At 33.1% G+C, this 15,260-nt stretch overlaps 2 protein-coding genes across 2 annotated transcripts; both read right to left on the reverse strand.

Annotated features, from left to right (window-relative positions):
• Nucleotides 1-5,094: 5,094 nt before the first annotated feature.
• On the reverse strand, nucleotides 5,095-6,246 carry LOC131052685 (L-type lectin-domain containing receptor kinase IX.1-like). Its single transcript, XM_057987264.2, has one exon. It carries the CDS (start codon nucleotides 6,244-6,246, stop codon nucleotides 5,095-5,097), a length of 1,152 nt encoding a protein of 383 aa, XP_057843247.2.
• Nucleotides 6,247-9,698: 3,452 nt separating this feature from the next.
• Nucleotides 9,699-10,169, reverse strand: LOC131876215 (L-type lectin-domain containing receptor kinase IX.2-like). The gene has a single exon (XM_059221066.1). The coding sequence runs from the start codon at nucleotides 10,167-10,169 to the stop codon at nucleotides 9,699-9,701; it is 471 nt and encodes a 156-aa protein (XP_059077049.1).
• Nucleotides 10,170-15,260: the final 5,091 nt, after the last annotated feature.

The following is a 15,260-nucleotide window of genomic DNA, read 5'->3' on the forward strand; positions in this document are numbered from 1 at the left end:
CTATCTAGTATTCATCTAAGAAAACATGCAAATCAATTGTCTCCCAAAAAGATGAAAACTCACTCCATCCCTTAATACATTCATGTAGAGGTAACATCCATGGTGATTTAAATTGATTCATCAACTCATATAATGACTCACATTATAAAGGATCATGCGTACTTTCAAATTTTAGTTATGAAAAAATCACTTTTTTGTATCACATCTATAAGAGACCCATTTTTTCTATCTTTCACTTAGGATAAAGTTATTTACCTAAACAATTTATTTTCTTTGGTTCTATAACTATCTATTTATTAAGGTAGTCCTATTATGGCTTAGAAATTTGATTTCCCAAGTTTATCATTTAGGAAAAGAAAGACATGCTGGGTGGAATTATGAAAAAAATTCTTTCATTTCCATTACTAGGAAAAGCATTGAGAAAATATTTAGCATCTTGGTTATCCATAAAGATGCAAGAATGAAAATCCCTATTCCAACATATTGTATGGTTTGGTTGAATTAATGATGATAAAAAATAGTTAATGGCCATCACTTTATCAACATATTTAACAAAGTTGAATTTGTCTTAGTGTCCTTGTTTATATCCTTGAAGATATCATTCTTTTTTTACTTATTTTTTTTTCTGTGAGATATAGAAATTATAAATAGCTTGATTAATAGAAGGTTTCTTAGAATAGTTTTTTATTAGAAAGTTTGGTTTTTATAAGATTCATTAAAGGTCTAATTCTTATGGTTAAGGTCTTCTACCCCCTCTTCTATCTCTTCTAGAGGACATTGAGTAAAGTGTCTTTGGTCATTCTATTTAGTCATGAAAAATGATGGTTTCTTTTATAAAATGCTAGCATAAGTTAACCAAAAAAAATATCCATGAAAGTGACTTTGAATATTTTTATTCTTTTTCCTAGTTTCAAAAGTGAATCAATTTCCACACATTAAGATAATATTTCAGTATCTCTAGATATGATCTTGCCCTCTAAGCTCCCCACCAGTTTCAAATTTATGATTCCAACCCATGACCACTAGCATTAATGGCTCACTTACCTACAACCTAGTAGGGGATATCTCAATCTCTATCTCATCTCCAAGTCATGCTAAATTTTATTTTGTTTCTTTCAAAAATGAAACTACTTATAAGACAATGGTGAAGTTATTGCTCAAAGCCTTGTTTGTATATTTTCTACACAAACTCTTGAAGGAACCCTTTGGTGTAGCTAAAAAGTGCCTCACATGTGCATCCTCTACTCTAGAAGTGGTATTAGGTTAGGTGATGTAGAAGTGCATTTCCTAGTTTGAAAGGAAGGGATTGATATGTAAGTTCAATCACTTGTTTCCCTTACTACTAGACTTGGATAGCTAGATTTTGGACAATCAGATTGCTATGGCTACATGAAAGGTGTATATCTATCCTTGTCCCCATGTTTATTTGCTATTTTATTTAATCTATGAAAGAATGTGATACTATTTTGGCCATGGGTGGCTAGAAATGGGGTCCCCACCCTCTATCCCTTTGCTCCTGGATGCCCTCCTTCAAACCCTTGAATAAATTGAATATTGTCTTTCTAGTCAAGGTTTGAATACCCTACCTTCACCTCATTTTTTGGTATAATTCTACCTACAAGGCTATTGGAAACACACTAGGTTGATTCCTCAAAATTGACCATAATACCTTAACTTCTCCCACACTTTGTCTCCTTAGATCCTAGTGGATATTGACCTCTTGAAGCTGATACCTACTACGATAATCCTTGAGGTATGTGGGAAACCTTGAACCTAGATGGTTGACCATGAAGGGATCCCATTTCATTATAGACAATATTTTTTTATAGATCATCTAGCTTCTTCTTTGCCCCATGGATCTCACTAGAATTTCTACTCCACTTGGTGGAAAGATTTTGGTCATTGCCATCACACTATATTTCTTTCTACTTTAGAATGTGGCTCAAAGTCCTCTAGTATGTCAGTTCTACCTTCTCCTCCTAAGTTTTCTAGTCTAGTGGTTTAATATATTGTTCCTACCAATCCCTCTACTATGGTTTCAAATCCTATCCCCTTGATGGTTTCAAACTCTCTCACATTAGACTGCTTGGTTCCCTTCTCATTTCTAGTTGTCCACTCAGTTGGTTTGTCTACTATTTTGAAAGGTGCCTCCTCCCTTGCTCCAAATTGTTATACTAATGGAGATGATGCATTGGATTATTGTTTTCTATAATAAAAAAAATGCTAGTATTTGAATGCTCCTTATATGTAGATTGTCTCATTGGGACTACTATTGGGGCCCAACTTAGATTTTTAGTATTTTTTAGATTTATTATTTTACCCTGTTTAGTTGATTGTTCTCAATCTTGTCAAAGTGAGCTGTTGTTTAGTTGATTGTGAAAAAAGCAACCACTTCAAGTGTCAAAATTTTCCCTTTGTGAACCAGTCTTGATCTTTATCTTTAATAATTATTTATTGGTCTATACTTGAAATAAACCTATGATACCTATATAAAGAAAACCTTTTATTTTTCATAAGGTCTATCACTACAATCCAATTCAATCTAGAGTAATCATACAAGGAACATAAAGATACAAGAATTTACAATTTACAATTCCATCAAAGTGAAGCTACACTCAATTATAATTTCAAATCTCTTGTTTATTATTATTACCATGCAATGAACTAATCTTTTGTAGGACTTCAAGGAAAACTACACCAAGCCTTTACATGAAACTCTTTGAGAGGATTTTATACCTAAGGTAAGCTTATTTAATAACTCATGGTTGCCCTTGTTTATATGTGGGTCTAATATGAACGAGGATGCATGATGGGCCCAAGTTGTGGTGGGTATCATTTTTTTTGCTAGATATGGTAGCTTCATCATGAGTGTTAAGTGTGGTGGGACTTCAAAGTATGACTATGCAATATCAATAATGAGAGGATTATGAAACACAAAATGGCTATTTTTTGGATTTTGATAGTATTAAATTTTAGTTTGGGCCCTATGTTTGAAAGGTATAATCTAGGGCCAAGTAGGGGGTTTCTAGATATGAATGAGGTGGATTGTGTTGTTTTTTTCTATGTCTACACTATAAGTGATACAAAATAGATGATGTACTAGGTTGGTGCAAAACAAGTATGGCTCCCATATGCCACTCTTTTATATAAAAAAATGATGTTTAATGAAGGTATGGAGATTTTTTGGTAGCTTAGTGAGAACTTGTTGTCCTTAATTTGAATTCTATTGATACCATGGGAAGTATGATGAGCTCTAAGATCTTGAAAGGAATCCTTCAAAGAGATATCAACAACTTTGAGTCAATAACATTCAACATTGATTTGGGAACCTTTGGGATAATTATTATGTGTTTTCCTTTTTTGTTTTGTTTCCTTAGCTCTACTACATAAATTTGTAGAGCAATATAGATGGTATTGGTAGCGAGCTACTTGGTGGCATTGTGAAGATTCATCATGGTAGCCTCATATGAGTTCCTCCCAAGAATTGTTAGCTAATGACCATATATGTAGTGGTAGGATGTGCACTGGATAGGTCTATTCCACTATGTAATCAACCTAATAAGAGGAGTAGGAAAATGTTGGTTGATTAGTCATCAAATAAGTACTCATAAATAATTAAGACCTATAAGGAAAGGATAGGCCCAATTGCCATTTGATGTTAAATTTGATGAGAAAGTGGTCTAATAAGGTCACATCTTATAGTAGGATAATGAAAAAGAATATCAACTAACAAAGAAGAAAAAAGATTAAATAAAAAAATTACATGATCAAGCTATTTAAATGCTCTATGAGAGCTAGCTCAAAAATTACTCCAAGTTTTTCAAATATATTGAGTGTTGTGATGACCCATTTTATTGCACACATTAAACTATGCCTTTCACTCGCTCGCTTTCTAATGAGAGGGAAAGGTATCATGCTTATCATAACTCATCTTAGCCATATTAATTTCTTTACACAAAACCCAAGTAACAACCACCATTAAATATGTAGTCCACTACCATAAAAGGGATCTCTCAATATCATCATTGGAAGCATAAAAATTAGTGATCCAAATAGAATGATTATCAAAATCCATGAGGATCTAGTCTAGAGGATGAGTTTGATTTAACCTATCATCCATCACATAAGAATGTCACAATGGAGAAAGAAAGGCGACTGATTCTCCAGGACCTACATCATGAATGCTAGAAAACATCCTAGCCAAACAACAAAACATGCTATAGGAAATATGAAACCAAAGAAATAATTTCTTGCAAACACAAAACATCTAAACTAAAATGATTTTAATGAAAACATCTAAACTAAAATGATTTTAATGAGTATTACATATGATATACTTTTGAGAGAGGTTAGTGAGACCTTGGACATTTCAAGAGAGGAATTTCATTAGCAAGAGTCAAGTAAATCATTGCTATCGAGCCATATACAAAAAGACCAAACAACCCACAATAAACCTACAAGACTTAAACTAAACAAAACATGCTATAGAACTCTCAAATACACAAATAGAAGTAAAAGGTGAGCTATGATATTTTAAACAAAGACAACCCTAACAAAGCTTTCACGTACCTATCTTATGTTTTTTAATATGATATATAGTATAATTACTATTTATCATTAACAATAATTTAGATTTTATTCTAATCATGATTTTTATATCCCTTATAAGATTTATTTTTGCATAAACATGCAAAAGAATCAAATAATATTACATAGGAAAGAAATAACGTCTAATTAAAAAACGTATTTTTATGAAATTTCACATAATTGTCAAATATTGTGCGAGTTTTTAAAAGAGCTACAATTTACTGAATCTTATATGTACCAAAACCATAAGCCTTTGGAGCAACCAAAAGATCTGGATGGTACTCCACCAACTAAATTAAGCTCCTAGACCGATCTACCTCACATCTGAATTTGTAAAACGTTTGCAATCACATAGATGTTAAAAAATTTATAAATAAAAATCTAAAATTGCGAGTAACCAGAACCCAATTAATCTAATTACAATAGGAATCAGGTTCCGACCCAAGGAAAAGAGGAATTGAGAGGAGGAGACTAGATAGTTGGATTCATTTCGGATTGAATTGAGATTTATAATGCTATCAGTTCCGGGAAGGTCGAGAATGAGGGCGGTGACATGATATCAAAAGGTACAAGGTCACCATATACAGCCACGGGAAACACTAGAGGAACGTGAGGTACCTCAGCTCCTCTTTTCAATATACCCACCACTTTTTCCATACTCGGTCTGGCATTGGGATCGGGATGAGAACACAACAATCCCACTTTCATAAGCCGTTCCATTTCCTCACCATTGAAATTTCCACCCAGTTTCTCATCTGCTGCATCAAGAATTCTGTGCTGTCCATGCAAGTGCCAAACCCATTCCACCACTCTAGAATTGTGTTCAGTCAAGCTCCAGTCTGCCGGTCGTCGTCCACAGGCAATTTCGAGACTCAGGGCTCCAAAGCTGAACACATCCATCGGTCGGGTGGCCTTTCCCGTTGTTACGAACTCCGGTGCTATGTACCCAATTGTTCCTGCTGGTACAGTGGTATGCCCTCTCTTTTCACGTTCCATCACTCTCGCAAGCCCAAAATCACCCAGCTTCGGTTTGAAATTTGAATCCAGCATCACATTGCTGGCTTTGATATCTCTATGCACAATGCTCTCACGCCGATCCTCATGAAGATATACCAGGGCAGACGCTATATCGCAGGCTATGCTGTATCTTCGATCCCAATTTAGTGGAGCTTCTGGTTTTTCATAAATATACTTGTCCAGACTTCCGTTTGGGAGTAACTCGTAAACCAGAAGCAAGTCGCCCTCTCGATGGGACCATCCCAGAAACTTCACGAGATTATGGTGAGTAAGCTTACTGTTTATACTAATTTCTGTTACGTACTCACGTATTCCCTGCTCAGAAGACGGAGATATTCTCTTAATTGCCACAGCTTCGTTTGTGCCAGGCAAATTGCCTGTATACACACTTCCGAAGCCGCCGACTCCAATCTTTCTGTCGTCGCTGAAGTTTTCTGTAGCGGCGCAGAGCTCAGCGTAAGGAAATTCAAAAGCAGATTGCCCTGCCTCGCGAAGCGATTTGTTGAACTCCTCATCTCTCTTCTCCGCCTTTCTTTCTCTTTCCTTGTTGCAGCAATACAGAACCAAGTAAAAACAGAATATGGCAAACAAAACACCCGCAACCAATAACACTACTTCTCTTGGAGATGCACTATCATCCATAATCGTTCCAGTCCAGTGCTACGCAAGGGACACTAGTTTCTGGAGCCGGGCCTGGAGCTTTAACTTCTGGAGCTTTGACAGGGGTTGATCTTCCAAGAGTATTCCAAATTCCGGATCTCAACACAAAGAGCAGCGGAGGCTGGAGGTCCAATGGTACTGTTTGTAGATATTATTTCACAAGAAACAATTTTATAAAATGACCATAAAGTTATTTTCTGATAATTCTAAGTAGCACTGGCGTGCAGGATAAAGCATACTCAAAACTTGCTTGCAGACTCTAAGAATCAATACTTGAAGATCCAATGCTCACGATACTACCCAAAACCCCTTATCTATAGGATTGCCAATGGCTCCTACATTTGCCCCATGAATTCACGAAGAGGCACTATACAATCTATTAGTAATCGGGCTAACTTAATTGTATGGAGATTACCCATCTCATTTATACTATTCTTTTTGTCCGATGGAATAGATATAAATATTGCGGACAAGTAGTGGAATACTTGGAATGCACAGAGTTTATGAGTAGAGAAAGAATATGCTACTCTTCTTCAATATTAACGTCTCTCACAAGTTAAGGCTTCATATTAGTTGTTCGGGTTTGAAATTGCGCGTTATCTTTGGCCGGCCTATGCTCTTTTAAAAAGATTAAATACGAGAAGAAAACAATGATTTCCATGTCAGTTTTGAGATTGATCCAAATTAGAATGTGATGTTGAGGTCAATTTAAGAAAGAGACCAATTTGGTTTCTCTTTATTGTCTTGCATGCATGTATGAAGATTTTTTTTAAAGGTTTTATTGATCTTAGATTAATAAGATCTAAATATTATGGAAAAGGAATCGACTAATATTTTGAATTTCTATGCAGTCAATACATTTGATTAGGAAAAGGATATCTCTTTGAAAAGCATTAGAATTTTGTAGAAGTCTTATCTATTAAAATCTTGAAAGAGAAATTTGGTTTCAATATAGAACTTAAGAATCAATTGTCTCAAATTCAGTTCTAAGTGATCGCTATTGTCAAAGACTAGAACAAGTTTCCTCTCAAACCTATGAACTTTATTGTAGAGGAGCTTGTACTTTATAATCTTGAACAAAAATGCCATCTATCTTTCTCTAACACATACTAAACATTTGTATTACTTCACCCCAGTGTGCTTTATTGATTTGGTGCTCTTTGTAATATTTTCTACATTCAAGATTCTTATCTTGAAAGAACATTGTATTGTACTATTTTTTATCATTTATATATACAATTTTCCAAAAAGGAAATATCCTTTCTCACACACTTAGTCTTCATATCATTTACACGGATTTCAAATCAACTTTGATAGCATTTACTCCATAAAAAATTATTAAGGTACCTTTATATTGGTGAAGCTATTAGGGAATAAAACTTTTAGGCTTGATCAAGATTCTCTTAGTTTCAGAGTTAAAGAATATTATTTTAAAAGTTCCAAAATTTCTTACAATTTTCTAAGATGCAATAGGATAATCAAAAATCAAAACCTAGATATCTCAATAAATTCGACTTTGTTGAGTAATTTGTATATAATATTATGCAATCAAACCTTCAACCTTTAAAAGCTTCTCTATTAGACCTTGTAACCAAATTTGTTGGTATTGCAAATTTATAGTTCAACCCATAACCATAACTCATTATACAATCAAACTTTCCTAACGAAGTTAGAAAAAATTAATCAAATAATGAAACTTTGAACCTCAATAATGGTGAAATTGCTTATGTGAGTCACTAAAACTTAAAACCTTGCATCACTTATTTCCTTTTTATCATTCTATTAAGTTTATTCATGTTAGTGAATATTTTTATTATTATTTCAACATTTCTTCTCAATTGCATGCAAAAATTATAAAATTGACTCAATGAGATTGACAATATTTATTTTGGGATTAATTTGTGTTAATGTAATCCTAAAATGAAAAAAATTAAAAAAAGGGCAATCTTCTCATTAATCAAATATCTCCTTTGGTAAATAAAACCTCAAATTTTTATTTGAGTCAATTATTTTTTCAAATGGATTTCATGTTTTGAGAAGGTTGATCCATTTTATTTTTAAAAAAGGCTAGCAACATTATATAGATTTATATTTTCAATAGATGTTATTCATTCTTCTACTTGATTAGATCATTCATTGTTGTTTTTCAATCATATAGATCCCCCATGGTCTAAATCTTTTTTAATTTGCATTAAAAATGGCTTTAATGGATCTTGCACAACCTCTAAATAAAATTTAATATTATATTTATAACCTAAAATGAATCATTATAGGAAGTTATTCATTTTTAAAAATATTTTATGCACTCCCAGTATTTATTTGAATGTTCATACTTACTTTCATCTTTTTAAGAAAAGTCCTTTATCCATCAGTAGATAGGTTTCATCATAATTAAAGGTATTTATCATTTTGATAATATATTTTTCCTAATGGGACATATAATTCCTAATCCATTCACCAATAAGATTCTAGAAATAAGGCAACTTTTATTTTGAAAAGTAATTCATTTTTCTCTCATATATAGATAAGAAACTAGTTGTTGTTGTTGTTATTGTTTTGCAACTATTAGTAGATTATAGACTAGATTATGCCATAATATCAAGTGAAAAGGATATACAATCTCGATTGAAATACCACCTTTAGATAATATTTTATCAATATATATATATATATATATATATATATATATATATATATATATATATATATATATATATATATATATATATATATATATATATATATATTCAACTAATATACATCATAGTTGCATGCGATATAAAATTCTTGATTCAACATGTACCAATCTTTCTTCCATTAAGGGGCTATAATAATTGAATACAAATTTTATTTTATTTTTATTATCAATGACGGGAAACTATTTCATTTCTACAATATGTATGAATAAATAAGTCACTGATTGTTAGATAGTGAAGTGATTCCTAATCAAATCCTCATATTTGATGGTATTAATTTTCTTTCCTTTTTTATTTTTTTATATAGATATTTTTCCAAAATATTTTATAATTATTGAAATAATAATATTTTCTTTAACTTATTTTGTTGGGATTTATTTTGTGATATCTCCTTAAGTCTCCCAAAAAGTACTCCACTATGGTCTTGACATCTAATTTCTTAACATCTAGTCAATCATCTAACTCCACAAATGCTCATTCACTTGCCAAAAAAAAATAGCTTGGCAAGACTTTTGATAGATTAATATACAAAAGGATACTTTTACAAGAGGTAGTGTATGTGTGTATGTGTGTATGTATGTATGTATGTATATGCATATGTATATATATGTGTATGCATATATGTATGTGTATATGTATATATATATGTATATGTATATGTATATAGATATATAGGTATGTATATGTATTATGTATGTATGTGTGTGTATATATGTGTGTATATGTATGTGTATATGTTTATGTATGTATGTATGGATGCAGAGCGGATGCTATATCGCAGGCTATGCTGTATCTTCGATCCCAATCCAGTGGAGCTTCTGGTTTTTCATAAATATACTTGTCCAGACTTCCGTTTGGGAGTAACTCGTAAACCAGAAGCAAGTCACCCTCTCGATGGGGCCATCCCAGAAACTTCACGAGATTATGGTGAGTGAGCTTACTGTTTATGCTGATTTCTGATATGTACACACGTTTCCCCTGCTTGGAAGTCGGAGATATTTTCTTTATTGCCACAGCTTTGTTTGTGCCAGGAAAAGTGCCTCTATACATACTTCCGAAGCCGCCGACTCCAATCTTTCTCTCCTTGCTGAAGTTTTCTGTAGCTGTCGCAGAGCTCGGTGTAAGGAAACTCAAGAGCAGATTGCGCCGCCTCGTGAAGCGATTTATTGAACTCCTCGTCGCTCTCCTCGCCCTTTGTCTCTTTTTCATTGCGGCACCAAGACAAAAGCAAGCAAATAGCAATAAAGATAACCGCCACAATTATTACTGTGACTACTGGAGATGTACTACTTATCTTATTCGTTGCAGTACAGTGCTGTGCGAGGGACAGTAGTTTCAGGAGCGTTGACTTCTAAAGCTTTTAGGAGGCTCGAAATCTTCCAAAAATATTTCAAATTCAGGATCTGAACACAAACAGCGGCGGAGGCTGGAGGTCCAATGGTACGGCTTCTAAATATTAAGTCAGAAAAAATAACATTATACTATGATCATAAACTTATGCAACTTATTTTCTAATATCTCTAATCAGCATTCAGATGCAGGATAAAGCATCTCTAAGACTCAATACTTGAATATCCGAAGCCCACAAAGCTTCCCAAACCCCTTATTTATTGGATTGCTAATGGCTCCTACGTCTGCCCCTTGAATCCAAAGAGAGAGAACTTCTGGGGGGAAAGCAAAATCTAATTGTTGCTTCATCTACCCCACGAACTGAAGGAAAGGAGGCCATATGGAAACTATTAGTAATCGGACTAACTGAATTCTATGGAGATTGGCCATCTCATATATATTATTAGAATCTATAGCATTATTATTCTTTTTGTCCGATGGAATAGATGTAAATATTACGGACAATCAATCGAATACTTTGAATGCGCCGAGTTTTTATGCAGCCAACAATTCTGATTAGGGAAAGAACATGCAACCTTAATTGAATATTAACATCTCTCACAAGTAAAGGCTTTATATTAATTTTTGTTGAGATTTGGAATTGAACGTTATGTTTGGCCGGCCTCTTCTCTTTAAAAAAGATTAAATATGAGGGAAAAAGAAGGTAACATTGAGGTCAACTTAAGAGAGAGACCAATTTGTTTTCTCTTTATTTTAAACGTCGTTTTCTTAAATTTGTAAGATTTAAATATTACGGACAAGCAATGAACTAATTGGAATGCATTGAATTTCTCTGCAGTCAACAGATTTGAGTAGGGAAAGAATATGCGCCAACCTTCCATTAAAATTATCGTCTCTCACGCGTTCAGTCTTCATATTATTGACACAGATTTGAAATTACGCGTTATCTTTGGCCGGGTTTTCTTATGTAAAAACGATTGAATATAAACCTTGTTTTCTACGTCATTTTTTGAGATAGATATCAATTATGAGGTACCATTAAGGTCAATTTGAGAGGGACCATTTTGGTTTCTCTTTATTTGTCTTGCATAAATGTGTAGCATGAAAATAATTTTTTGTTTTGTGATTTATTTTTATTAATAAAAGTTATATAACTAGATATAGATTGATTTAGAATTAATGAATGATAGTTATTGTTAATATGTTTAAACTAATATTTAGTTTTAAAACTTTATTAAAAAAGTTATTTAATTTGATAATTAAATTTTGATTGTTTTTTTCGATAAAATGTAATATTTTTATTCATTGTTTTCAATAATATGTTTTATTTTTTAAATATTAGAGATCCTCATTTTTTTATTTTTTTTAATATTAATTTAATGCTCATATTTTTTTTAAGAGGCTCACATCAAGGTTCCATTATTTTTAGGTTGTTTAGTTCAATGTCAAAGTTGTTTCCGCTTGTTGCAAGCTAGGGTTGTCATTGCACCACAATGCCCAAAACAATCACTAGACTTATAGAATCCACAGGAGGTTGTTAAACCATGTTGTGAATCCTCGCAAGGGACATTGGCCCACTGCCAACAATCCCTCTCCCAACATCACTCGCCATGGCCTGTGTCATTTGAGCCTGTGACCAAACTCTGACACCACTTGTTACAAGATAAGGTTGTCATTGCACCAAAAGATCAACCCGTCAATGCCCGATACAATCACTATACTTATAGAATCCACAGGAGGTTGTTAAACCATGTTGCGAATCCTCGTGAGGGACGCTGGCCCATTGCCAAAGTACAAATAACCTAGTTTCTCATATTTAATGTCACTCTCTCAACCTAAAAACAACACAAATTTTTATTTATTTTGAGACTTGTTCCTCACACAATCTTTACTCATAATTGGTTAATGCAAAACTTGCCATGCATAGTCAAGGATGAGTCATTTGCATCTTCACACTTGACACATTACCCAAAAAGGAAGGTTAAAATAATCATGATGAGTACAATGAAATAAGTGTGCATACTCTGCTATGAGGGCAATCCTAGTCAGTATATGATATGTGATACAATGCAATCACATTTTAGAAAAATAAATTACCCAGTTCAATTTCCTTAAGATCATTATATGAATGAGCATTGACCAAGATTAAATGACAAGCTTAATTTAGATTCCTTAAGAACCTTTCAACTTCACCACCAAACCAAAGGCCATTGACATCTTAATACTTTTAAATTTCATATTTTTAACCATGTACTCGCATCCCACTCCCTCAAAAAAGATGGACCCTTATGACCAAGTTGACCATCCAAGGGTTAGGCAACCGTGCCTTGGGGAGTTTGATAGAAGGCAAATTTCTTAGGGCAGACTAATTTTGGTTAAGGGGCCGTGCTAACAACCCTAAATTCCATTGCTCTAAGCAATGGATAGTAGGTGAAGCCTCAAGGTGGCAGCTATGGCCATTTTGAAATGACACATGAAAGATCTAGAAAGGAACATAGTGTGCACAAAGAAGGTCGAATCTCCCATTGGTGACCAGCTCCTATAAAATTTTCCTCTCATTTTATATATACCCATGTATACTCTATTTTTATTTGATTTTATTTAATTTTCTATCTTTTGTTATTAAATGTGTAGGCACTATCTGACATGATATGTAAATATTGTGTGTATCAGCTACTGAGACATTCACTAAAGTAGATTAGCCTTAGTAATAAAGCTTAGCAAATATATAGCTTTAATCTCATTCATTGTTGGCTATATTCTGACTTGTAAGGTATTATTCTAGAACCAAATCTGATATGTAGAAATACATTTAAGGAGATGTGAATTGTATAAATATAAATATATATTTTTAAAAATATTTGATTAAGTCTTAAAGTTATACACAGTTTTGTAGTTCTCATAATTTCTTATATGGAGTTTTGTGTTTATTTAATTTTCTGTACATTTTTTCTGAAGTTTGCATCTGGATTCCATTCAATCATTGTTTCTAGGGACGGCTTAAATCACACACATTAAGCTTAAAAATGTTAAACATTCTGAGTTGACTAACATATTCTAGACTCAATATATTGCTTAATGTGTGTGACTTAAAACTAACCTTGTTTCTATCCTTTGATCCAGACTGAAACATTCTAATGATCTAGAGCCCCTTTTGTTAATAAGTTTTCCTTTCTTCTATTGACTTTAGCATCTACACCCTATTGCAAGTTGAGATGGTCATTTAACTAATACAAGGTATATTTTATTTTATACTATTAAATCCGTATGAATCTCCCTAGTTGTTTGCCAAATTATAGACCTAATCCTAAATTTTTGTTTCTCAGTTTGAATGTAGAAAAAAAAATGAGCAGTACTAAATTTTTCTATAAAAAAATTACAAATACCATAATTAGGTGGCATGCATTTTAGGGAGTCAAGCATAGAAATCATAGTACTTCTACTTGAATTATTCTTTTTTTTTAATTCATGCCAAAAAAAAACAAAAACTTTTCTTTGTTTTTAACTAGGCAAGCAATTTTCCATATGAACAAGGAAGATAAAAGAATGCAAATGAAAACATGATTCAGCACCTAGCTATACTCATTTTTTAATTTTCAAATCAATACAACATTGTTCCATACTAGTCTCTATACAGATTATCTATGCCTTCTTTCATGGTTGTGTTGCCTATCTACAAGTGTTGTTGTATATTTTCATCACTTTAGTTTTCTGTATTCACATAGATTACCATGTTTTCAACTATTAACTCTCTATTCCCACTCTCGTTGTTTTTTGATCAAATATGTCACTGCAAAAAATCTAAAAATAAACTATATAATACACCTACCAAAAGAACACCGAAATGTTTTCAGTTATAGTATGTCCCTCTAGTTTGATTTCTCTTAAAACTAATTATATGCCTTATTTTTCCACATCACAACATGGTCTTACAGTGACACCATTTCATAATGGCTATGTCCTTGAGTGACACAATACATAGAGGCTATTCATTACAATGTCTTCTAAACCCAAATTTTCTTTAAGGATTAACAAGTGGTTTACATAAGAGTAGTAATACTAAATTGTCATTACCCTCGACAACTCTAAAAAAAACTTAATGCTCAAGATAAGAGAGCAAAATTCTGCTAGGACTAGGGTCTCCCAATATCTTCTACTACCTACATAGTACAACTAAAAATAAAACTTACTACAGCTAGTGGGTGCTTCACCACCCAAAAAGAACATAAAAATGTACACCCCGATTTAGGGGAATTGCATAGAGGTAGGGATACAGCTTTCATGGAAGTACATCATACATTAAACATAGAAATTTCATGCACATTGTCTTTGTTTCTTTTATTCTGGGGTCTGGGTATTTTTTTGGTAAGCGGAGGGATTATTCCCTTCTTGAGGGTTATGTAAGTAGAGTTGTCATCCAAATTTATGAATAGTGGTGGGATGGCGAAGTAAAAGTTGGTGGTATTAAAATTATGGTTTCTAAAGAGCTTATTGTGTAGGTTACCAGTTTAAGCTGTGAGGGTGAAATAGTTCCTTGTTTTAGCTAAAAGAAGGCATATGAAGATCATATCACTATGTTCTTAGAGAAAGGAGAAAAAATTAAACGACACAAGAATGGATTTAGGAGAGATGATTTGCGTCCTTCTTGGGATGGTTAGCTATCATTTGATCAAGGTTTTTAGTCTCAAGGGCAGATTTGCCACTATGCATGGGTACCATTTTCCATTACTCAATCAACTCAGGCATAATAAATTGAAAAGGTTTTTTTACTCTATTCATTCACCCACACATAAATGTACTACAGAAGGTTTCTACCAATCACTCATCCAAGGTTTTATCGATTCTATTTATAATTTTTACCTTGATACCACTCCTTCTTGGAATCATAATTCCCCCCAAAATATTTTACACCTAGGTCAAAACCCTAGCCCATCCCAAAGTGGTGGAAGA

This window comes from Cryptomeria japonica, chromosome 5 (assembly GCF_030272615.1).
Source record: "Cryptomeria japonica chromosome 5, Sugi_1.0, whole genome shotgun sequence".
NCBI classification, from domain to species: domain Eukaryota; kingdom Viridiplantae; phylum Streptophyta; class Pinopsida; order Cupressales; family Cupressaceae; genus Cryptomeria; species Cryptomeria japonica.

Excerpts from the sequence above, each read along its gene's own strand:
- LOC131052685 (XM_057987264.2), bottom strand. The coding sequence starts at position 6,246 with ATGGATGATAGTGCATCTCCAAGAGAAGTAGTGTTATTGGTTGCGGGT.
- LOC131876215 (XM_059221066.1), bottom strand. The coding sequence starts at position 10,169 with ATGAAAAAGAGACAAAGGGCGAGGAGAGCGACGAGGAGTTCAATAAAT.